Genomic DNA, 24914 nt, shown 5'->3' on the forward strand with positions numbered 1-24914 from the left:
TTCTCCTCCACCAAAGATCTTGCGGGGGGTAAAGCTGGCGGACAGCACCCTCGGACGCCACCTCTTTGAGAGCTGTCTTGTCATCGACAAGGTCAGTGCGCAGAACGACGGCGAAACCTGGCACCGCCCCCGTGCCCGAGACGCTTCGCCATCCCTGCAGGCTGGGGGACATCACAGAAGCCGACCCACCATGGGCCCGATGTTCTTCTGCTGATTCCACTGAAGCTGAGGGATGGTAAGCACGCCCTCTACAGCATTCGCCCACTGCTCGCAAGCATTCTTCAAGTCTCAAACCTAAGGACTTCGGACCGCCCGGTCCGGGGGGCGACCATGGAAAATGGGAGGAAGCATTGCAAGTTAAAGGGAGGTTAGGAGCAAGAGCAGGAAAGCTGGAACGGCAAAGGAGTCCCTGGACCCCTATTTATAGCCTCATCGAACGCTAAGCCTTAGCCCAACAGTGTGGGCAAGGTCTGTAGTACTCGTGAAGGCACAATGCCTCACAAGCCAAAGATGCTCTCGGTGACCGTGCGAGGCATGACCGAACAAGGCAAAGCCGAAGCCCCTAGATGCTGAGCAACGCAGCATTAGCGCTGGCCGACGGCCCTCGAACGGCGCGTCGCAAGGCAGCTAGGGAAGGCAGAGCTGAGACCCTGCACGCGGGACAGCGCGGCGACAGCACTGGCTGCGGAGCCGCAGGCGCCATCATGGCCCTGGCCCGCTCAGTGCGCTGACGCGTCTCGTCACCGGAACAAAGCAAGAGGGGCGCACGCGCCGGAGCATTTACTCTGCAGGCGCACTACCCCGATGTGTGAGTTGTAACATCCAGCAGGCGAGCGCCCAGACGTGCCCAGCGGGAGCGCTGCGCCGATCGATCACATCAAGGAGTAAAGTCGCCAAAATACCCTCTGGCCGAGTCCCCTGTCTCGACCAAAGGCTCGGGGGCTACTATCGGGTACCATAATTATGGGTTACCCTAACCCTGGGCTATAACACCCTCAACACGCGCAAAATAGTATTCGGCACCCGGGCTGGACCTTTCCCAAACTCGGACGCCCGAAGCCACTTCAGACACGGAAAACCCAAGTCACACTCAACCCGCGGCCCAGCACCACGATACGGCCCCCCTAAGGCCTCGCTGATCATGGAAGAAATCTCTGCCTCGCTCGAGGGAGCCCTGACGAGGACCCTCGAAGCAAAGGCAATCTCCGCCTCGCTCGAGGGTCACCCGACGGGGCCCCTCGATGCAAGGACGGACTCCGCCTCTCTCGAGGCACCCTCGGCCGAGCCCTTTATGGGGTCTCGGCGCAGGTGCAATCTCTGCCTTGTTCGAGACCGCCCTCGGCGGACCGGGGCGGCGGCCCAACCACCCGACGGGACGGGCGCATTTGCTCACCAACTACTCCACAGCACGGGGCGGGAATCGGGCGGTGTCAGACGGCGTCAGCTGGCGTCGGCCATCATGCCACACAGTGGACAGGACCGGTGTCTCATCAACCTGCGCCCGCTACTATGCCGCTGTTCCCAGTGCAGGGCGGGTCTGCAGAGCCTTGTGCGGACTTGCCTGACGCCTCCCACCACCGTGATGCCTACTCCTTGTACCTTTTTTTCCTTACAGGACCCTCGGAGGGCATAGGCAACGACCCCTGAACACAGTACGAGCCCCGACCGAAGCCAGGCCGGCGCCTTCGACACCCTCGACGCCTCACCTCATCCGACATGGGGTTCTGCGCACTTCTACAGCTATCACCACGCCGTTGACTGGTGCCACAGGATAAGGATGCGCTCCGGGCGTGGGCGGAAGGATTCGCAAGGATGATGACCATGACTTGCTCCATGCCCCGCAGCGCTCGGCGACAGGGAAGACCAACTGTTCTCCCCCGGACCACGGGGGGGGGGGGGGGGGAGTAGACGACTTCACTGATACCCATGCATGTAACCCTACCTCCTTGAGCCTATAAAAAGGGGAGGGGGACGGACGGTCGCAGGCTCATCTCCACACACACACACGCCTCACTCGATATTGGCACTCAATCAACCCTAGCGCATCCGGGACTTGGGAGCTTCCCTCCCTCTCTCGCCACAGGTTGTACCCCCTACTACAATCACTTAGGTGCAAGTAATACAGTGCATACCCCTCTGGTGGACGTATGGCCTCATCGGCCGGAACCAGAATAAACCCGGTGTCATTGTATTTCTTCTTGCATCAACCATCTGGAGACAAGGACACGCATCACATTCACTGGTTGGAGCCGGGCCGCGATGTCAGGACACTGACAACTATGTGTTGAGCTATGTGAACAATATGAAAATTAGTATTCTTATGTCTTCTCTTATACATGAATATATGGTGACACACATTATGGTTAGTATTTTTATATAAATAATAACATAAATAATATATTAATAATGATAGAAATCGTAATTTAGAATTTAATATTATTTTATAATGGCATAAGTGGATAATTTACATGAAGATTAAGATATTACTTTAGATTATTTTTTATAATGGCAGAGGTGGGTAATTTATATACATGTTTAGGGGATTACTTTAGTTTATTTTAATAATGACATAGGTGGGTAATTTATTAGAAAGATCATAGATTCAATGACTATTATGACTACAGTTGCCAAATTGATGGCTAGATGTTTCTGATTTTTGTGAGAATTCATAGAATTTCTCTATTTTTAGACTGTCCATCTAGGATCCTTGGTGGCTTCACCTGTAGGTTTCAAAAAGAGTCATCAATTAGTAATAATAAAATTTCTTTATTTTCTAGATTGTACACTTAGAATTTTTGGTGACTTCACTGGAGGGTTTAAAAAAATCTTCAATTAATAATAGTAAGATTGCTAAGGGTGTAGACGCTCAGTCCACTAGTCGTGGTCAGACGACCCAGCACATCATCACCGCTGCAAATGCAAATCCAGTGGCGTCAGCAGGTTAATCGCACATCAGCTACTACCGACCACGAACGTGCAACTCGATCCACCAACCAATGATCGGTGGTGATCACGTCGATCCCAGGTAGAACCACTACCCGAGCTAGGCGTCGTCGTTTCCCGGTGCACGGCGGCGCGGCTCTTTTCGTACTGGCACCACGCCTGCATGCTGCGTGTGGTGGCAAGCGGCCGCCGCGTACATCCTGCCGCGCGCAGCGCACGGCGCGGCGCCGACGACCCGGCCGTCTTCCGGCGGGCGGCCTCCTGTAGCTGCGAGGCTCATGAATGCGGCGCAGAGCCGAGACGCGAGGGCCACCAATGGATCGCCGCCGGGTGGCCCCTCGCCCACCGCGCGCCATGGTCAAACTCGCTGCCACCACTGCGGCACTGCGACCGCGTCGGCGTGTTCGTGGCCTCTCCGGCTCTCTTTTCACTCCCCCCACGGCCCCACCCACCTCCTTAAATTCCCCTACGGCAACTAGCCCACTACCGCGCATCGTCTACTCCCCGCCGTATAGATACTACGCGTCCGGCCATCCGGCGCCCTGCCCCTGCCGCTATATATACATCCGCTGCCCGCCCTCCACGACCCGCACTGCACCACACACGCTAGATTGCCCCTGGCCCTGCCTGCAGCCACCAGCCTCGCCACCCACCCACCACGCTCCTCACCATCTGCAGCGACAGAACGGGGCAGAAACGAACCCAAAGAAGCTCCATCTGCCGAGCTTAGCAAAAACCTCGTCATCTCCACAAACAGGCCGGCTCGTAGCCCTCGCTATATGCCTGCCTGAAGTGATCTAGAGGAGTACGTAGGACAGAGAGAGGAGGAGATGGTGTTTCCGGCCGTCCTCCCCAAGGTGGCCGCGCGGTGGCTCTTCACGTTCTACCGCGCCGCCAGGAAGCTCCGGCGCCACGCCTTCCAGCTCTACAACCGCAACGCCGCCGCCAAGCCGTCGCCGTCCGCCGCCGTCCCGCAGCAGCCGGGCCACGCCGCCGCCGCCGCCACTGCCAGGCAGCAGAGCGCCGCCGCCATCCCTGACGCCGCGGCGGGCGGGACCGGCACCGTGGTCTGCGACGCGCACGGCGCGCTGCTGCGCTCCACCGCGCTCTTCCCCTACTTCATGCTCGTGGCCTTCGAGGGCGGCAGCCTGCTCCGCGCCGCGCTGCTGCTCTGCGCGTTCCCGCTCGTCTGGGCCCTCGGCGAGCGCCGCGGCGCCGCCGCCATCCGGGTGATGGCGTTCGTCACCTTCGCGGGGCTCGCGCCCGGGGACGCCGACCTCGTCGCCCGCGCCGTCCTGCCCAAGCACTACCTGGAGCAGCTCGACGCGCTGGTGTACGAGCGCCTGTGGCTCCCCGCGAGGAGGAAGGTGGCCGTGACCGCCGCGCCCCGGGTGATGTCCGAGTGGTTCCTCAGGGAGTACTTGGCCGCCGACGCCGTGGTCGGCCCCGAGCTGCACCAGGTCGCCGTCGGCCGCCGCCGCTACTTCACTGGGCTGCTTCTGGGGCGGGACGTGCAGCAGGAGGAGGCGTTCGGGGCCAAGGGCTGCGCCGTGGCCGACGTGGGCGTCGTCAGCAGCTGCAGCTCCAACCTGGTCGATCAGCTGCTCGTCCCCTACTGCAAGGTGCGTTGCCTTGCCTTGCTACACGTACTAGCTTTTTTTTTTGGCCCATATTGAAGGGGGCCGGGCCTATCTGTTTTCAAAGAATTATTATAAACTAAATGGAGAGTAGTAGTACCAATATATATTAGCATCATTAACGTCGATCGTCTCACGAAAAGTAAGCACCAATAATTAGGAGACTGCTGAGCAAATCACAAACTCTGCCAACAATATCATCATTTATTTTGATGTGGAGGAGAAAAGAGTTGTAGAAGTTACTGGGAGCTGCCAACTGCTAGAAGTAGACAGACTAGAATACCTTAAGGCGTACTATACGAAGTTTTCGTTACTCTAGTGCATGCATGTTAGAGTGTACAACTACTTATGAAAGAGATCCGGCTGGCTCTTGTGTGGAACAAATTAGAAGACCTAGTACGATTAATTGAGTGATCTGTAATATCGATGAATTGAGTGATTGTAATCTCCTTATCACTTTTACTAGGAGAACGTGGTATAGTTCAACTGTAGATATTGGGTTACGGTATTATTCTATTCGGCTGGCTGATTTGGCCGTGAGAGAATAGTATTGTTGGTTGGGGCTGAAAAAACACCGCTGGTCTTATGGTTGCCGAGCAGAACAGAGTCGATGGCTCGATGCATGACAGGCCGGTGCCGAGCAGTTCATGAAGGAACATCGATCAGTGTCTAGACTGCATCTGCAGTAGCAGAGCGGGTCCACAAAGCCGTAAGCCATAGGCTGGCTGTGTTTAGTTGCAAAATCAAATAGAATAATATTTACTACAAACAAAAACAAAAAATATTATAGTATACTATGGCATCCGATGTGATCTTTATACCGTAGAGTTGCGGATCTAAACACAGTCATAGCTTGCCAACCTATAGCGACTGCAGGAGGGGGGCGCTAGAAAACTCCGGGTCGAGGAGGCCGTGCACTGTGCGTGGGTCGATCTGCAGAGTTAGCACTCACTGTGTATGTAGCCTGTCCCACGTGACATGGAGCTCGAATAATCGGAGTCTCTGTTCTCGCATGCACGTACCGGACGGTGGCGGCAGCCCAGCCATCGAGAAATTCTGGACCAAGACGCCTCGGGGGGCGCCGGGCATGGCAAGCCACGACCGGATCGTGGTGAGCCCAGCCTCAGCTCCATCCCGAGGTAGGGCCGAGCCAAAGGCGACCGCATGCATGGGCAATGGGGCGCTTGGCCTTGCCCCCCGGCGCGGCCGCCGCGGGCGTCTCCTGGAAAGGACAGACACACACACGGACACAGCAGGGGCGCGCTGCATGCGATGCGAGCGAGCGCCATTGAAGCGCATTCACGGCGCGTTTGGTAGCGGCATTCAAAGCGGCAGGGGTGCTGTGCGGAGGTGTCGTTCGCCACCACCACCCATCTGGCTCTCCCCGAGGCCGGCGGCGGCCGCGTCGTCCTTTCATGGCGGCGCCTCCACTATTGGCATTCTTCCTATGCACTGTTCGGACACTTGGGTTGGGAAGCTGCAGCAGGCTGGCCGAAGGACCAGTGCTCCTCGCTGGTTTATGGTTTTTACTACTAGCGGCTATCTACACCGCCAAGTTGGGCAACCCGGGGATGGGCTCCCAAAAGGCCGTCCGACACGGGCTATTAATGTACTACAGCCCATAAATGAACACCATTGGCCGGCCATGTGTTTTCGTGCAATTCAAGGACGACGATACGAGTAGATAGGCCGGCGTTTTTTTTCCAAAAATTACAGGGAGATGATACTAGCAGCAGTACGGGAGAAAAAAGAATTTTCCAGAAGCATCCACGCATGCTTGGAAATTTCGAGACTCACGACAGTAGGATGGGCGGCCCTCCCAAACTCTCGAACCCCAAAGTCAGCTGCTGCCGCTGCTGTTTCAGATGGGTACAAAAGGGCTCATAAATTTTCTACAGTGCACGCGACAGTGTTTGGAAATGATTGCCGACAGCGTACACAACTATCAAGTCGGCATGGGCAATCAAATTTGAGTGTCACAGTGCCAGTGATCGGTATTGAAGTCTGAAAATGAAACTTGGCCAGTGTCTTATCATTGACTCTGTTCACCACATCTTCGTTGCATCTAGCTAGCAGTATTTCTTTCTCACATAAAATCAGTACCAGCCAGCGAAAACAGTGATTTTTTTCACACGTTATGTCTTCCGTTCACGAAACTGCATATTTGTTTTTCAAATTGCAAATATTCGATTAGATTGGTGAAATGGTAACGTTTGTTTTATTTTTATTTAGGATACTTCATCATCAGTTTCCAACATAAAGGAAATCTAGTAGTTTTTTTTTAAAAAAAAGTGCTACTTAAACACTAATTCGTGGATAACTGCTTCTCCTTTTAAATTATGCAAATAATTGTAGTTAGTATGTTGTAGCCGGAAAAGGCACTTATGAATAGTTTGACACCCCCCTTTTAAGCAAATAAGTGTGGTGTGTACTCGGAAAAATTATTTAGATCGCCCTCCTTTTTAGCAATTATTAAATGTTTCTTTGGACCATACTTTTATTGATGGATCGTCTCGACAACGATTTTCAAGCCTGTTAGCTAAGAGTGCTAACAAGGCGATCAAAGATTCAACGCGTACCACGGCTGATTTGTTGGTGCACCAAATGCTGCTCTCGGAACAGTCAGCATGGGAGTACCGTGATAAAGTCATAAAGACCAGGACCAACGGTGTCTGCACATTTTAACTCCATCGGGTTGATAGGAAGTTAGGAACGCACAATAATTATCTCGTGGACGATGTTCTTATCCACGTTTTCATGGGAGACAAGCAAAATTTTCTTGCTGATCCATATAGCAAGTGGAGGAAAACACATGCTTGCAATTTGTAGTAGTAGATCGAATAATACTGTTTAAAGTCTAAAAAAGGTTTGTACAGTACCTGTTACATCGAATCTTCGGACACATGCATGCATGAAACATTAAATGAAATATTAAATGCAGTTGGAAAAAATAACTAATTACACAGTCTAATTAATTAGTCTAATTAATTAGCACGGGATGAATTTTTTAAGCCTAATTAGTCTATAATTATATATTATTTATTAAATAACAACGAATGTACTACAATACCAAAATCCAAATCTTTTTCACCAATTAAACACACACTTACTGACCGGCCGGCTGTGATTTCGCTTCTTGCAGGAAGTTTATGTGGTGAGCAGAGAGAGCAGAGAGAGCGCCAAGCTCCCGCGAGACAAGTACCCGAAGCCGCTCATCTTCCACGACGGCCGCCTCGCCTTCCTCCCCACCCAGGCCGCCATGCTGGCCTTCTTCCTCTTCCTGCCGCTCGGCGTCATCCTCTCCGTCATCCGCATCAACATCGGCATCGTCCTCCCTTACAAGATCAACTTCGTCGCCGCCGCCATCTTCGGCATCCGCTTCCGCACCTCCGGCCTCCGCGCCCCGCCGGCCGACGGCGAGCGGCGCCGGGGCGTCCTCTACGTGTGCACGCACCGGACGCTGGTGGACCCCATCATGCTCACCACGGCCCTGCAGAAGCCCGTGCCCGCCCTGACCTACAGCCTCAGCCGGCTGTCCGAGGCAATCGCGCCCATCAAGACGGTGCGGCTGACGCGCGACCGCGCGCGGGACGCCGAGACCATGTCGAGGCTGCTGCGGCAGGGCGACCTGGCGGTGTGCCCCGAGGGCACGACCTGCCGCGAGCCCTACCTGCTGCGGTTCAGCCCGCTGTTCGCGGAGCTCGCGGACGACATGGAGCCCGTGGCGCTGGACGCGCAGGTGACGGCGCTCTACGGCACGACGGCGAGCGGGCACAAGTGGCTGGACCCCGTGGCGTTCTTCGCGAACCCGGTGCCGTCGTACCGGGTGGAGTTCCTGGGCGCCGTGCCGCGGGAGTGGACGCGCGCCGGGGGCAGGACGGGCGTCGAGGTGGCCAACTGGGTGCAGCGGCGCCTCGGCGAGGCGCTGGGGTTCGAGTGCACCGGCCTCACTCGCCGCGACAAGTACATGATGCTGGCCGGCAACGACGGCGTGGTCGCCAAGTAGGCATGCAGCTACATGCTGGGTAAATTAGTACTGTCAAAAGTTCGTTACTGTGTGATTAATTTGCATGCGAGTAATGGATCATCCTTTGCTTCTCCTGTAAATTAAAGAAAGTTTGATTATCTGCAAAACCTAGCCAAATAGTAGATGCTTGGCTTGAACTTCTCAAATGAAATACTACTAGTATATATGTTTGGTCAGATAGTCTTGCAGTATCATCCGCTTCCAGTTCCATCTAATTGGTGCTCCTGGCTTCATCCGTTCAGCTTGTGCAGCCTCACACGCTTCTTTATTATCTCCTCACTTCTTCCTTTTTAGATTGTCAATCAAGCGCCCAACTTCACATTTATTTGCAACAGCCACCAACTTTGATAGCTCATCTGCTGAAAGCATCTGTATATTGAGGGATAGCCAAAGTGCAATCTTTCCTTCAGGGAACAATAACATAGGCCGTTGCTGAGTTTCGGAGAAGTCCAAATCCTGAGAGCCCACATCCCCAATTGAGATGGTCACCGCTCAGCAGCACTGCACAAGGACGAAAAGTGTTCCTTTCAACAAAAATCACAATCAAGCAAGGCGCATGCCGCCGAAATGATCGATACTCTGATCAACTAACCATCTCTGGTTCGACGTTGACGCCATCAAAGCCGTAATGATCCAGGAGCATTTAGAGAACCGGAGCGATTTTTTATTTTAATTATTTTTAATTTAATATCTTACTATTACTAATTGGAGGCTCCTTTTGAAACATTCAGATGAAGCCACCTAGAATCCTAGGTGGACAGTCTAAAAAAATAGAGAAATCCAATAAATTCACATAAAAATCAGAAACATCCGGCCATCAATTCGGCAACTCTAATCATAATAGCCATTAGATCTGTTATATTTTTCTTATAAATTACCCACCTTTGCCATTATGAAAATAGACTAAAGTAACCCTCCAAACATGTATCTAAATTACTCACATCTGTCATTATAAAAAATAATATAAAGTAACCCCTAATTTTCATGCAAATTACCCACTTATGTCATTATAAAATAGTATCAAATAACTCCCTAAATTTATATATATATTATCCAATGATAACACAATAAAAATTTAAAATAAATCCAAAACCTAAATCAAAATTATATGATTATAATAAAATTTTAAAGTGCATCAATATAAAATTCTAACTTCTATCATTATTAATATATTATTTATGTTATTATTTATATGAAAATACTAACCATAATGTGTGTATCATCATATATTTATGTATAAGACAAGAGATAAGAATACGAATTTTCATGTTGTTCACATAACTCAAACAAAATGTTCAATTAAATACATATCAAACATATGGATGTGTGATGCAAATTGAGGAAAAAAAATTAGTAACTAAGCCTATCATGTTTTTACGATTATATAATGATAAATATATAACTTTACACTACTGGATTAAAATATTTAATTGGTTAAAGAGAGCGTGAGATAGATCATTATTATATATCTCTAACTAGCCTGTGTGGGAGCACGGGTTGATAGATTAGTTTTAATAATAATATGTGTGGATCTATATTTTGAAGAAGTAGTCTTTAGTCACGCCACAGCTCGTGGCGCGACTCCCTGAACACAATTTGGCGGGACCAATCTGTCACACTGGTACACACCACATGCTTCTGGTTGGTTTGGTTGATTTGTTGTTAATTTTATTGTTGTCTCATCAGCTTTCTTTGTTCAACCCTTCTTTTGTGGTCTGTGTCGGATCTTGCATATTTTTACATTTCTGAGTACAACTCTACTAGTGACTTTGGGTGGCTCTCTCGAGAGGTGGGAGGCTAACTTAAATAATAATCATTTTATATAGTTGTGCAATCATAATTTGAATTTGACGGCAGGTTTGAGAACTTGAACTTTTTAAGAGAGAGCAGTATAAATAAAAATATTTTTCCATGAAACCGTTCCATGTGGATGTGTCAGGTTGTGCAATCAAATTAAAATATGGCCGGCGAGTAAGAAGTGGTTACCTTTTTAAAATGTTTGCTGCAGCTAAAATTTAGTGCAAGTTCATATTGGCGTGTTTGATTTAAGGAGGAACACCAAACAAATAACCTGATCCTTTGGCCAGCAGATTCTTCGATACATACGCTGGATTTACCAGGCCTTAGATTACATTCGACAGTAGCCTGCTGCCTGCTGGCGAGGAGCGGCAGCTCGTACCAGGAACGCATCCCTTGACGGGTTAAGTTCATGGCCACAGGCTGTACCGTACCTGACGTAGATGCCGAAGCTGAAGAGCTCGGGGCTGTTCGGCTAACCGCATGAATAGTAGACTGATAGAATGAATAGTATTCTGTGAGAAAAAAATAAACCGAAACAAATCGAGATAAATCAAGACAAGACAAGCCGAACCGCCTCCATGTACAAGCACCAAGCCGAGCACGGTGGCCGCCATCTTCCTCCGGGTGCAGGAACGCGAAGCCCTGGCGCGACGGGGACGCGGCCGCCGCGAGCTCCCCTCCCTGGTCGTCATCGCCACCTGCAGCGGCGGCGGCGGCGTCTTTGGCCGAGCCCGCACGCTGCTTCGCTTCCTGTTTGCTTCCGGGCGACCTCGGCTTCGTCTCTCTTCCCCGCCTCATCTTCCCGTTCGGCGTGCGTGACTAGATCAGACGATCAGGAGTAGTAGTGGCGAGTTGACACCGAGGCAATTTCAAAGGTGGAGCTTGCCGGGTCAAGAAGGGTGGGTGGGTTGCGCTTGCGGCTCAACCCGCCGCACGGTGGTGGGCGCACGCCGGCCGGCACGCGTGAGTGACGTGATGCAGCCGCCTCGGCACGCTCGCGGCGCGGCGTCGAGGCGCTATACGGGGACGGGAGGCCTAGATTCTCGGCCCACCATGGCAACACTGGGCTGTCGGCCGTAGTGCGCGTGAGCCGGTCGGCTGGGCCCGTTCGTTTTCTGGGCGGCGTGGTTCGAGCCGCCACTTTTTGGCGACGTTACGATGGTTTGATTTTCTAGCCGTCTTTTCTTAGAGTCAAATTTCAACTAAACATTTTACAGGATTAAAATGTTTTGGTGATATTTGGAGCCAGTACTTATTTGCACGATGCCATATATAGCTAAATAAACCTGCAATCGACGACGTGCTCGTACATTATTTCGAGTGAATTCATCGAGGGCATAGCCATATGGCAAGTGGGCCAACGACGTCGATTTCTGGCTTGTGGCTTCACATGCTGTGAGCCTACGAGTTTCGGTTACTTTACTGGCTTATCGATGTTGAATTGAGACAGAAATTTTGGGCGGGTCTGTTGGATTGAGCTGTGCATTTATCATTGTTTTGGTGGAGTTTCTTTAATTGAGATGAAAATATTTGATTCTTGCTTCTAGGTTCCAATTTCCCTCAACTTGAACTTCTAAGGTGGTCGAGTCGGGAATTGTTTTCTTCCTGTTTCTTTATTTTTAAACTCAAGTTGACGTTGCTGGGCGCCATTTGTGATCCCAATATTAGAGTTCCAAATTTGGAGAGTAAGCTTTGATGGCAGTCGAAATAACAATGCAAATACGATTGAACCAGCAACAACAATGAGCAGTACGTGCCAATGGTTTAGGAAGAAGGGGGTGTCTCTGCAATAAATGAAAAAAAGGAAATTCAGAACTCGGGGTGCACGGTGCCGGTAGGAAACAGCCCCAACGGCAACCCACCAAAAATCTCAAACAGGCAGGCTCAGATTTGCATCAAATATTTCACAAGTACTACTTCTTCCACACATTTAGTGGGATGAAACGAAACAGCACGCCGCAACCGTAATTCAAACCACCTCCCCCTTCCCCCTTCTCTTCCAGCTCTGCGCTCTACCTCGGTGCGCCGGGCCGCCCTGCCCACCGCCACGATGAAGCAAAGCAGCGGGCGCGAAGGCGACGGCGGGGCCCGTCACGGGCGGCAAGCCGAGGATGGGCGCGGTCCGCTCCGGGAGAACTCGGGCCGCACGTCAGGGCTCCCACCGAGGGTTCCACCGGAGCGGCCGCCGAGAGGGCCGCCAGGGGCGTAGCTAGGGGGCGGGTCTCCCCTATGGTTCCCAATTTTACATTATAAATTTGAAATTTGATTAAATTTTTATATAAATTAATGTGGTTGGCCCCCTAATAATAATAAAAACAAATTCCTGGCTCCGCTCAGCCGCGAGCCATCGAGAGCCACCACGACGCCGAGGAGTCCCCCCGCAAGCTAGAGCCAAGCCTGGAGGAGGAGGAGCTCTTGGCGTTGGCTGTACGCCCACGCGGTGCTCCGCTGGAGCGCCCTTAGGTGGAAGGCGGGAGGCAGCGATCCGCCGCGACGGCTCTCGCAGGGAGGGGTCGCCGCGGACACCACCTCCACGACGCCATCAACTGCTACCCTTGCGGGGACCGCGGGGACGAGTCCCCAACCTGGGAGGCCGGGGCGCTCGTCGTGCGCCCACGTGGTGCTCCACGGGAGCGCCCTGGGGGAGGCGGGGCTTCGGAGTCTGGCGCAGCGATGCAGCGATCGCCCACGGCAGCTGTCGTGGGAAAGGGTCGCCTTGGATTCCTCCACCGCCACGCTGTAGCGAACGCGTCCAAGGATTTTCCGCCACGCCTTGCGTAGGACGTGAAGGTGATTGATGCGAGGGTTGGCCGCAAGAGCACCATGGCTGCCGCCTTCTAAACCAGATCCTCATCTGGCAGAAGGTGAACAACAACTACTGATTTTTATTTGGTGCATTTTTCAGTCACATTTGCAGCCACATATTGACTCATGAACTATATATTGCTGCAAATTCTATTTTGTGACAATTAGAGCTTCTGTTGTGGATTGTAGTGCCTTGAATGTTTATGTTTCTTTTTTTTAACGGGAATGCTTATGTTTCTTATACTGTGAAGAAGATCATTTTGATATACACTATTCATTGAGGTATGCCGTATACAATCATGTAAACTACTTATTGGCTATGAGTTTGATCATGTAACTGTGCGTTGATGAGGATGATCATGTAACTGTGCGTTGATGAGTATGATCATGTAATTGTCTAGGTGGGGCTATAGTGCCTAGGCGACAAGTGGCGGGTGAATAAAATCCTGAAATGGCTCAAATGATACTAGCTGATCTGATAGAAAGCAAAACCATCATGGATATCGACTTTCTTGAAAATTGGTTGGTTGAAAAAGAAAGGCTTTCTGTTGACACATACTTTGAGGTATGCACTGAAACAATCTGAATTGTGCTCTGATTTACTTGGAATTCGCTTAATATGTCCTACCTACAAAGTAGAATCTACTCAGTAAACTGTACTTAAAGTGTACTTATCATTTCCTTGCTGCAGATGTATGCTTCTTTGACTCAGTGTGTCTGGTACAGCAAGTGGCTTTTATCCAGCAAAGAATACACTAGGCACATCCCTGCATTGCCTTCTGAGAAAGGTTTCAAGGATTCACAGTGCAACGAAATACTAATTGGGAAACTGTCTGAGTTGATTTCTGCAATAGAAGATCAGCATCACAGATGCCAACATGAAGATCTTGTCAGAGCCAACCGTAAAGCTATGTATGCAATCCGAGAATTCTTAGGCAAGACCTGCTTGAATCCAAAGCCAGACTTAGAGATTCTTTGCTTGAACATCATATCGCTTTCTGCCAATGACACCAGCAACAACCTCATTATTGGGAATCATCTCAGGCTTATTGGAATCATTGTTATCAAATCAATCATTGGAAGCCCAAACGTTCAGTATCAAGCCTTCAGGGTCCTTGGAAAGCTCGCTAGGGTCCATGCAAACAAAATGATGATACTAGACTTCGGTGGAATCTCTTCTGCGGCACAAGTCATAGAGAACTCAGTGCTGGATATGGAGTTTGCCATAAGGATGATTACTGTTGTGCTTGAATCAGAGTACAGCCATCCAAAGGTATTCAAGGATCGCTTGCCATACCACATTGTAAAAGCTATGGGTGAAAGAAGGCTAATTGAACTCGCCTGTATTGAAGCAATTCTGGAGGCGGCAACAAAGGTTGAGCTTGCAACGTCAGAATTTTTTGAAGCACTGGTTATCTTGAAGGATGGAAGTGGAAGCAAAAACCTTCTGCTTGGAATCCTTCTAAGGATGGCTACACTAGGGACAGATGAGGAGTACTCATATTAGGCTATTGTGATTGCCTCATTTGTCAGTTCTGTGCAAGATTCTATTTAGCTGAGATGTAGATAATTGTTACTACCTACGATCGCTACTTATACTTAGAGGTGTGGAATTTGGTTTGACCGAGATTCTATTTGGCTGAGATGTAGATAGTTGTACTCTAGAGCCATGTACTCATTAGATTGCTATAGTTTTAGAATGCAAAGTTTTAAAATAGGTTTGGATCCAGAAGTTCAACATTTGAAATGCCCTACTAGAAATTTTCTGGGTTAAATGCCCTTTACAATAGGAAATAAAACCTTTCAAGTATCGAGATCTAATAATCTAAAATATTGAATCTATGGGCACAAAGTATTAGTTCGAGAGTATACTGTTTGAAATGAACCACTAGAAAGTTCTAACTATTTAGATTATAAAGTTTCAAAATACAAAATTTAGGATTTGAGAAGACAAACTTTACAACATGCTAACTGAAATTTTCTTAATTCAGAGGGCAAAGTTTGGAGTTCATTTTAGTAAATAGATTTTAACTAGTGACTTCAAATACCCTGAATTCGAAGTGCAAACTTATTGACTTTTAGAGTTCAAAGATTTTTTATTTGTCTAGAAAGTTTTCATGTATAGTTTTCTAAATCTATTTGTAAAAAGTTTTAAATATCCCTATATAAAGTTTTTTATTTGCAAGAGTTTTAGAGTTTACAGTGTTGCTGATTACTTATATTTTTTCTTCTAGTTTGTAGTACTGATAATAAGGAGGTACTTCACAAAAATTTGTGAATATTGAGAATAGCATTTACAAGATCTACAACCAAATTGGCGTGATAAAAAGAATGTGTTGATATGAAGTTCCTAAATTTTAGAATGTAAATTTCTTGGAATTTTAATGTTTTAGAGTTGAGAGTACAAAGTTTACATTGTTATAGTCTAAAATTTATAAGTTTACATAGGTACAGTCTAAAGTTTATATTCAGGAGTGCAAAGTAATTCGAATCATAAAGTTTCTAATATAGATTGCAAAATTTTGGATCTAGGAGTACAAAGTTTGAAATGTGTTTGCAAAAATTTCATGATAAAATTTCTGCCAATAACTTGACCTCAAGTTTTTTAGATCTCTAGGACAAAGTTTAAAGAGTTTGGGACCATAATGTCACTTCCACTAATAAAAAAATATATAATTTGAATGCTATTATTAAAGTTCTATACTCAGAATTTGGAATTCTACGACATTCCAATAGAAAGTTCTATACTTAGAATTTGGTAGTCTACAACATTCCAATGTGAACGTTTGGATAATTTTTTTAAAATTTCTAGTAAAATATATTTTGATATATAAAAGTTTGCTACAAAATATTTATTTATGAGTTTTAAAGTTTTCAATATCAAAGTTGTTCTATATGAGTTTCTATATATCAAAAAAATTAGTATCAAAAGTTTCTTTTGTTAAATTAGCAAGTCTTTCTGTCTACATAGTAAAACTTAGCAGAATATGGTGTCACTGTACATGATTTCAAAGTTTTAGAATTTGAATAGGAAGTTTTTTGTTTATAGGTTAACCACATTTTTAAAGTGTTTGTATACAAAATTTAAAAGTTTATACAGTTCAAGTAGAAAGAGCTTGACCATATTCTTAAAAGTTTGGATGCATAACACATATTCATTTAGCATCCTAGAGCTGATATTTTCATTATTTTTCTGTGTATGAAGATAGTTTCTTTATACATGATTTATAAGTTTATAAGATCAAGTTGGAATATTTTGATGTGTAGGTTAAATGTTAGTTTTGGATGTATGAGGTGAAGGTTTTTAATATGTTTTGTATAAAGTTCTAAAAGACACTTGATAGTAGGATGCGCTATGTTCTTTTGGTATATGATTCCACAGCCTTTTGAATTTGAGCCATGAATAGGAATATCTTAGAGATAAAATATAAGTTCATATGAAGTTTTTAATATTTGAGTGTAGAGTTGTAGGACATTTACTTTAAAGTCAGATAAACAAAATTTTGGATTAATGATTTATTTTTTTCAAAAATTGTTTATAATGTAATTTGCAAGTACTATGTGTAAAGTTTTAGATATATGATTTGAAAGTTTTTGACTTTGGGGGGTATAAAGTTTTTAATTGTACAAAGTTCCTTAAAATTTGATAGAAAGTTTTTGATCTGTACAATGATAGTTTGGGAATGTGCAAATAGTTTGTTTAAGAGCTAGAGTATGAAAGTTGAGTTTTTTCTATATGGGACAAATAGTTATGGCATAACAGTTTGAGAAGGATAGTCTTGGGCTTCTCCCACGGGGGTCTTGGTACAGACACATTGTGTCATATGAAAGAGATGTAAGTTTATCCCAATCTCACACATTACATATATGTGCATTTCAATATTTCTTATTTTTCTATATATGCTATGATCTATTTTGTAAATGTTTATTATTTTTCTATATGTGTTTTCTTTTTTTACCCAAATTCAGCACACACCCTGCTTCATAAATAGTCTATTCGTGATATATTATTTTCATGGTTCATGAGTATTCAAAATATATTTACTTATTCAAAAAATTATAGTTTCGTATTTTAAAGTTTGGGACTCCAAAGTTTATTAGTGTGTCACTACAAAGTTCATAGTTTCAGACTTTAAAGTTTTTTGTGATTACAAAATGTGCTAGTACAAAGCTCATAGCTTCATATTTCAAAGTTTTTTTTCAAGGGGACTATAAAGTCTATTATTGTGCTACAAAGTTTATAGTTTTGGATTTCAAAATTTTTATGCTGTAGACTTTATTACTATGGTACTACAAAGTTCATAGTTTCGTATTTCAAAGTTTTTTGTAGCTGCAAATTTTATTATTTTGCTAATACAAAGTCCATAGTTTCATATTTCAAAGTTTTTGGGAAGCTAATAAAATTGATTAATGTGATAGTAAAAAATCATAGCTTTAGGTTCAAAAGTTTTTAAACTAAGAATCTATTACTGTAGTACAAAGTTTATAGCTTGAGACCTCAAAGTTGTTTTGAACTACAAACCAGGTTACATTTTTTCTCTTTATTTCTATTATTTTTTATGTATACAAATATTTAAATATAATTTGTATTTTTCCCAATAAGAAGATGCAAAATTGCTTCATTAGTGCATATCCTACTACCAACATGTTCATGCAACGAAAAATACGACACCTTTGTAGAGATAAAAAAACTAAACATGCATGTAAGTTCATATGTGGATATATTTTTTTAAAACTAATTATAAAAGTTGAGCACAAGAGTTTTAATTTTCTGATTTTTCCAATTTTTTTAGAGCATTACCATGGAGTTCTATGAGTGAAGATGCAGTTTATGGTTAAAAAAGATAACGATATTGGATGATGGATATGGACGCGCTGTTTATTCTATATTGGAGAACGACAACCAATCAGTTTCTTTTTATTTATCCTCCTGTACGCCTAAACATGAGACACTGGAGAATTATTCTACATCTTTTCTTTATCAAATCTTGTGACTTTTTTGTTTCTATTTTCTCATTCTTTTTTTACTACTTCTACATGCATATGTATGTGAAATCCCCTGCTCATTCACTCACCCACTCACCCATTGTCCCAAAAATGAAAAAAAAATAGAATAGAAGGTAGAGTAGAGCACGCAACTAGAAATGTCAGGGTGTACTTATTACTGGAGAAGTCAAATGATTGTTCGCTATTACTGCTGCCACTGCACGTGCGCTGCTTCCTATCTGCAGCGCTCGTTCGCCGCATGGTTGTTGTGGCGCACAATCGCCAAATAGCAGCCCCCGTCTGAAACTGAACTTTACCAGGAGCTGTAATTTGCTCTAGTTGTTGTGCCTTGAATGGGAAGTTTCAGACTTGTGGACACAAATATGTTGCCGCTTAAGAATTTGTGGTTCAGGCTTATTGTCGCTCTTATTCAAATCTGAGATTGTTGGAAGTGAAACTGCAGATGTTTAATGTGCCTGCAGTTGGAATACTTTGGTTACTTCTGTTCGACGCTGTACTCCTCCGAAGAGGTTATGTAATAGGTGTGTTGTGCGTACTGCGTCGTAGCGGGCGTCGTTGATCGAAGTCCGACTCGGTGTCGGGATCGGAATCTCGGTGTCGGCGAACCGTATCCGAGCAGGGCTTGGTACTCGGTTCCCAGATGCTTGACGATGCCATAAAAAGGGCGAGGATGCTTGACTCCCATCAATCTGTAGGCTGTAGCCTATCTGGAGAAGGGAGCAGCAGGCCATGGCCAAGAAGAGCAGGCCGACGTCGTTCTTGCCGGACGACGTCGTCGGAGAGGTGCTGCTGCGCCTGCCGTCCAAGTCTCTCGCGAGGTTCCGCTCCGTCTGCCGCTCCTGGAAGCACCTCATCTCCTCGCCCGCCTTCGTGGAGAGCCACCAAGCGCTGGCGGCGGCGAAGCGGCCCACCAAGTTCGCCTTCGCACCGACGGCGCCGCCGCACCGATGGAGCCTGTCCGCCTGCTATGACGAGCCCTGCTACGAGTGCCCGAGGGTCATCGGCCACAAGCCCTGTCGCGGCCTCGTCCTCCTGGGCCAGCGGTGCACGCGCACCTACTCCGTGTGCAACCCTTCCACCGGCGGCCGCCTCCGCCTGCCGCCGTGCCTCGCGGGCTACCCCTACATCAAGAGCAGCGCGGGGATCGGCTTCCACGAGCCCACCGGCGAGTACAAGGTGGTCGTGATCGCCCCATCCACGGACTACCGGCCGAAGCGCTGCGAGGTGCTGACCGTCGGCGACCCCGCCGGCTGGAGGGCGCCGGCGGGCGGGAGCTCGAGCATGCCCCGCACCTTGGACGTGGATGTCAAACTGGACCCGGTGCTCGCGGACGGCTCCCTCCACTGGCAGCTCGGCTGCAGGAACTACTCGGAGCACCACGGCGCCGTCATTGTCTTCTCGCTCGCCGGCGAGTCCTTTACTCCTTCCGCCTCGTGCCGCTGCCGCCGTTCGCCAACGACGATGTCCGCAGGTGCTACCTCGACGAGAACAAACGGCTCCCCACCGCGAACCCCCGGAAGCCGGCCTACATAAGATGCACGACGCCGGTGGGCCCCGTCCTCGCGGAGCTTGGCGGGCGCCTCTGCATGCTGCGCGACCTCCGCCACCGCCACGACGTGGACGGCACCTTGGAGGTGTGGAGGCTCGACGACTACGACTCCGGCGCGTGGTCCCTGAGCTACCGTGTCGACCTGGCCGAGCACGCCGCGAAGCGGCTGATGACGACATGGTTCGTAGCGCCGCTCTACTACCTCGCCGGCGACTGTGACTCCTCCGATCGGATCATGCTCGCCACCACTATGCAGGAGGTCCACGTGTATGATCCCAAGACCCGTACGCTTGAGACGGTGCTTTCTGTGGTCAATGTTGGTGAAGCTGCGACAAGTCCAGAACGCGAGAATGTTACTGATGAAGTTCAGCAGGGATCCCCATTTTCCTTATATGATGACCGTAGCGAGGATTTGCCGAGTTCAAAAGATTACCTATGCTTCGTGATGTTCCAAGAAAGCCTCGTCCATCTGGAAGGGATGGAATACGGCAATAGTGAGCTCGAAATACTGGATGCATGTGTAAGTGACAAGTACAGTATACATGTATGATCGGGCCATTTAGATGAGTCCATTGCTTCTTAATCAAGCAAGGGTGATGGCGCCTCTGATCAATCTAAAAAAAATGATACTCCGATCAACCATCTCTGGTTCAGCGTTGACGCCATCTAAGCAAAGCCATAATGATCTAGGAGCATTTTGAGTCCTCGGTCCATCCGGAGCCGGAGGCCGTCTTCCTTCCCATGCTCTGATTTATCTTTATTTACTCACTACTCCCTCTGTTTCAAATTATAATTTTTTGACTTTTTTAACTCTAAATTTGGTCACTCATTTTATTCAAAAAAATTATACAAGCATGATCAAATTCGTGCGCAACGGTTATTAACTCGTCAAAAAATTATATTTTTTCAGTAATGGGACCTCAGACAAGCCCGCGGATCCGCTGAACATAATTAATTTTGGCCCAATTTAGAGTGGGGACAGTTGAGCCCCCCAAAAAGCTCAAGCACTGGGAAATCGGAAAACATGATAAGCCCAAATTGGTAGGCATGCGTCAGCACCAATTGTGGAGAACAGCCCAACAGGTTTGCGCATCCCCCTAACTTTTTTTTCTCTCTCTCTCTTGCCAAGCACCAGAAAGGCCCATCAAAACATTCCAAGCCGGCGAATGGCTCGGCAGATTCCGTGCCTAGATTATGCCCTAGCCCACCATTGTTGGCGCAGATCAAGCTCAGCCCCTGATCACTGACTGTCGCCTCGACAGGAAAGCAAATCTGGACGCTTTGTCCACCATGATATCTGCACAGAGGAAAGGGGACGAAAGGAGGCGGCAAACGGCATCGTCGTCTTTAGGAAGTGATGAGGTGAGAGGAGAGCTTCAGGGTCAGGCGAGCCTTTTCCCCGTGCAGTTGTTATCCCATGGCTACTGCTAGTTGCAACAGTGAAAGGCGGCCAGACCGGAGCTTCTGCCAGAGAAGAAAAAGGCGTGTCATTTCTCTGCTCCAACTGCGAGTCTCCAACCACCGGCACAGTCGGTCCGTGTCTAGTCGGTGCTCCGGCGGCAACCATCCTGCTGGAAGAATGTGCAAATGATTCCATGCAGGAGCTCTAGTGGACACGACATGACGGCTACTGATTGAGATGTAGAGAAATATTCATTTCCCGTTTATGCCTGTTTGTAGAAAGGCATAATGTACCATATGTAGAAACGACCGTTTCGCTCTCTCTTTTTTTGAGAGGAAATGGAACTGTTTTTAGAAAGGCATTTCTGTCAGAAACACTACTTATATATTCATGATTTTCTTCTGCACTTTAAGCCGCGTACTACGTTCTTTAGTTTCACTGTTTCGGAGGTGAATCATCGTGGATGCATGGCCGAATATAGTTACTCTATCATTCTGTTCCCGCGAGGTAGTTGTTCAACTTGATCGCGCGCATCCTTGATTCCTGCACATACTGAACTTGAAATACCAAAATGGACGAATGATGAGAGCCGACGGAAATACCAAACTTTGTGAAACCCCATTGATAAACATACACGAACCTCGTACCAGACCGCCCCTGGGCGCACATAAAAAACCCCAAAGCCAAATATTCCCCCTCCCCAATCCCGATGCCCTCGCTCATCACGGACGCAGCGGACATGAAGAATTCTTTCACCTCCAAAGTGCTCCTCCGGCCAGCTTTCCTTCCCCCTCCGTCGAGCTTAGATCCCCCCCCCCCCCCCCCCCCCCCCCCCCCCCCGATCGGCCACGGCCGGCCTTTCGCTTTGCGCGTGCATTTCTTTGCCATTTCTTAGTAGCGCTGCCGCCCACACCACCGCCGTTGCGTGCTCCAACCCCGCAAAGCTCCAATCCTCCCCTCCCAAGTTTCCTCTTATTCCTTGTCCCTCTTTCTTCTCGCCTCGATCTCTCCCCGGCCGCGGAAGGAACCGCCGATTCGGCGCGCGCGCGCGCCGTGTTTATATATACGCCATGGACGCAGGGAAAGCAAGGCCCCTACTTTACACCTCTTCTCCGGCAAGTAGCTGTCGCCCGCCGCCGCCCAGTTTTGTGTCTTGGGGGGTTTTGGAGGAGGGGAGATCAGGTTGAGATTTGGTCATTTCGAGGGACGGCATGGGCCGCAGGGCGTTCGGTCGCTTGGGCTTGGCTTTCGTTCTTGTTGCCCTCTGCGGTGGTGAGTTGCTGATTCTTCGATCGCGTCGCTTTCTTTGCGCACCAGATTGCTGGAGTTCTAGCTACGTGATTGGTTAATATCAGGTTAATTTGTAGCAATGAAGCATTGGCGCCTGTCTGTTGTTTTGTAGAATGTGATGACGTTCTCTTTGAATCGTTTGTTTCTTTTCACCTGAATTACTGAAGAAATCTTATTCAGTGGTTTTCTTTAGTGACCAAACAAGATACTACGTGCTAAATAAGCATTAAGCTTACTTCGTCATCGAGAAGTAATAGTAATCAGCCGCCGCCTTCCGTCTGATCCTGACAGGAACAGAGCAGGGGAGAGCAGAGGCTGCCGGCGGAGCGACGCGGCACAGGATGCTAACCACGATCTCGGTGTCGAAGCCGTCCTACCCCACGGTCACCACGCCCATGTCGGCCTCCGCCGACCCGGACTCGGCGCCGGGCAGCCCGTCGCCCACGTTCCCGTCGTTGGCGGCCGGGAACGGCGGCGGCGATGCCGGTGGCGTCGGGGGCGGGGGCGGTGCCGGAGCTGGAACCGGTGGCGGTGGCGGTGGTGGTGCCGGTGCCGGCGGCGGCGGCGGTGCCGGAGCCGGAACCGGTGGTGGTGGCGGTGCCGGAACCGGTGGTGGTGGCGGTGCCGGCGGCGGTGGCGGGACGTGGTGCGTGGCGAGCCAGAGCGCGAACCCGACCGCGCTGCAGGTCGCGCTGGACTACGCCTGCGGCTACGGCGCGGACTGCTCGGCGATCCAGCAAGGCGGGAGCTGCTTCAACCCCGACACCGTGCACGACCACGCGTCCTACGCCTTCAACAGCTACTACCACAAGAACCCCGCCCCCACCAGCTGCGACTTCGGCGGCACGGCCACCATCACCACCACCGATCCCAGTAAGCTACAGATGCATTTCTTGGCGTCCTTGATCAGAAGATAGAATCTCCCGAAATTATTTCTCACGCAAGCAATCCCCTTTCCAACCTTGCAGGCTCAGGGTCGTGCCAGTATCCAGCATCAAGGTAAGCGTTCGTCCGTGCGAATCACAGAACGAGCTGAAACAATACTATAAATTGTTCTTATCTTAATACGGTTCGTGCTGGAAAAAAATCAACGATGATCTGAAACTGCAGCGGCGGCGGCGCTCAGACCACGATGCCCCCGCCGTCTCCGACGACCCTGCCGCCGACCGCCCCGATGACCCCGATGACACCGATGACGCCGGACACTGGCACCCCCGTCAACGGATTGTCCCCACCCGACTACGGCTCGACGTCCCCTCCCGGCTACGGATCGACGTCTCCCCCGGACTACAACGACGTCGGCGCCGCCGCGACGACGACGGGGCAGGGTATGGCGGCGCTCCTGTGCGTCCTGGTCGCGACGATATCGCTGCACGCCTCCAATTGAGAGGGCGCGCGCACATCTGAAGACGGCGAGCCTGCGACACGGCAGTTTCAGTTCGGACGTTACACGGCGCGCCCCGTACGTGGTGGCTGATGAACAGATGCAGAGTTAGGTGCGTTGCACAGGACCTCCGTGGTGGGTACGGTGTTGCTCGGCGCAGAGAGAGAGAGTACAGCCGCAAATCTGCTTTATGGTGTCGTACGAAGCGTGGCAATACAGCGCCCCACCAGTTCTAGCGGGAGCACCAGATGTTTATATGTATTATTGGGGATTATATTTTACTACTGTACTACTACCTCCATATCTTTTTATATGACGTTTCAGACCAAATAATTGTACTAAAATAAACTAAAATTTTATGTCCTAACGACATGTAAAAAGGTATGGAGGGAGTATTTATTAGGAGTATATCAGAAAATTGTTTCCTTGGTCACTCCATTTGCTTTATGCTGAATGATAGTATTGTGTTACCAACACCTCCTTTTTCCTTACGGCAGCGTGGGCCCTCAACCTTGATTCATCCTACTTCTGTCACTATTCTCTAGTTTTTTTTAGACTCGTCACTATTCTCTAGTGAGGTATAAGCATAACGGAGGTCGATGTGGTAGGGTGCCGTTGGCCACATTACATAACATATATAGCAGGCTGTGTGCAAGAGTGCAACCCAGTAGAAGTGTATGATCGGGCCGAACCTAAAAGGCCATTTTTGCGTATGGACAGCCCAGAACGGGCCCATGCAGCCCACACAATCTAGCAAACTGCTAACTCACTTTTCAAGGGGGCCTATTCAAGGACGGCCGGAAGCCCTGAATTGTACAACCAGGTTTAACACAAGAAAGAAGTTCCTAGTGCAAAAACTCTCCGGTTGTTGGGCCATAACTTGACAAACAGAAGTTGGAAGGCCCTAATTGATGGTTGACGAGAGCCAGCTCGGAACCTCCTCTATTTTCTGTGGTCCCAGAGTGATAATGTGGTTCACGCCCAAGGCCGGTGGCGCGGGCGGCAGCTTTCGTCGTCGTCCGTTCGCAGGCAGGCTGGGCAAAAGTAAGTTCGTTGGTCCAGCCCAGCTT

At 48.7% G+C, this 24914-nt stretch overlaps 3 protein-coding genes across 4 annotated transcripts; all 3 read left to right on the forward strand.

Annotated features, from left to right (window-relative positions):
• Positions 1-3492: 3492 nt before the first annotated feature.
• Positions 3493-8801, forward strand: LOC120707526 (glycerol-3-phosphate acyltransferase 1-like). The gene is made up of 2 exons (XM_039992441.1): positions 3493-4565; positions 7723-8801. Exons 1-2 carry the CDS (start codon positions 3774-3776, stop codon positions 8584-8586), a joined length of 1656 nt encoding a protein of 551 aa, XP_039848375.1. The 5' UTR covers positions 3493-3773; the 3' UTR covers positions 8587-8801.
• A 10147-nt stretch (positions 8802-18948) lies between these two features.
• On the forward strand, positions 18949-20318 carry LOC120709936 (F-box protein At5g10340-like). The gene is made up of 2 exons (XM_039995553.1): positions 18949-19631; positions 19691-20318. The coding sequence occupies exons 1-2, from the start codon at positions 18949-18951 to the stop codon at positions 20316-20318; spliced, it is 1311 nt and encodes a 436-aa protein (XP_039851487.1).
• Positions 20319-22029: 1711 nt separating this feature from the next.
• LOC120707527 (PLASMODESMATA CALLOSE-BINDING PROTEIN 1-like) lies at positions 22030-24291 on the forward strand. Of its 2 annotated transcripts, none has more exons than XM_039992442.1 (4): positions 22030-22442; positions 22752-23333; positions 23429-23459; positions 23571-24291. In XM_039992442.1, the coding sequence occupies exons 1-4, from the start codon at positions 22382-22384 to the stop codon at positions 23845-23847; spliced, it is 951 nt and encodes a 316-aa protein (XP_039848376.1). In that variant the 5' UTR covers positions 22030-22381; the 3' UTR covers positions 23848-24291. The 2 variants fall into 2 exon arrangements, with proteins under 2 accessions (XP_039848376.1, XP_039848377.1); XM_039992443.1 differs by having other exon boundaries at positions 22758-23333.
• The last annotated feature ends 623 nt before the right edge of the window (positions 24292-24914 follow it).

Source organism: Panicum virgatum, chromosome 5K (assembly GCF_016808335.1).
Source record: "Panicum virgatum strain AP13 chromosome 5K, P.virgatum_v5, whole genome shotgun sequence".
In the NCBI taxonomy this organism is placed as follows: Eukaryota; Viridiplantae; Streptophyta; class Magnoliopsida; order Poales; family Poaceae; genus Panicum; species Panicum virgatum.

Excerpts from the sequence above, each read along its gene's own strand:
- LOC120709936 (XM_039995553.1), top strand. The coding sequence starts at position 18,949 with ATGGCCAAGAAGAGCAGGCCGACGTCGTTCTTGCCGGACGACGTCGTC. Across the intron at positions 19,632-19,690 it reads GTCTTCTCGCTCGCCGGCGA|GTGCTACCTCGACGAGAACA; the intron begins GTCCTTTACTCC and ends CGATGTCCGCAG.
- LOC120707526 (XM_039992441.1), top strand. The coding sequence starts at position 3,774 with ATGGTGTTTCCGGCCGTCCTCCCCAAGGTGGCCGCGCGGTGGCTCTTC. Across the intron at positions 4,566-7,722 it reads TGCTCGTCCCCTACTGCAAG|GAAGTTTATGTGGTGAGCAG; the intron begins GTGCGTTGCCTT and ends CGCTTCTTGCAG.
- LOC120707527 (XM_039992442.1), top strand. The coding sequence starts at position 22,382 with ATGGGCCGCAGGGCGTTCGGTCGCTTGGGCTTGGCTTTCGTTCTTGTT. Across the intron at positions 22,443-22,751 it reads TCTTGTTGCCCTCTGCGGTG|GAACAGAGCAGGGGAGAGCA; the intron begins GTGAGTTGCTGA and ends TGATCCTGACAG. Across the intron at positions 23,460-23,570 it reads TGCCAGTATCCAGCATCAAG|CGGCGGCGGCGCTCAGACCA; the intron begins GTAAGCGTTCGT and ends CTGAAACTGCAG.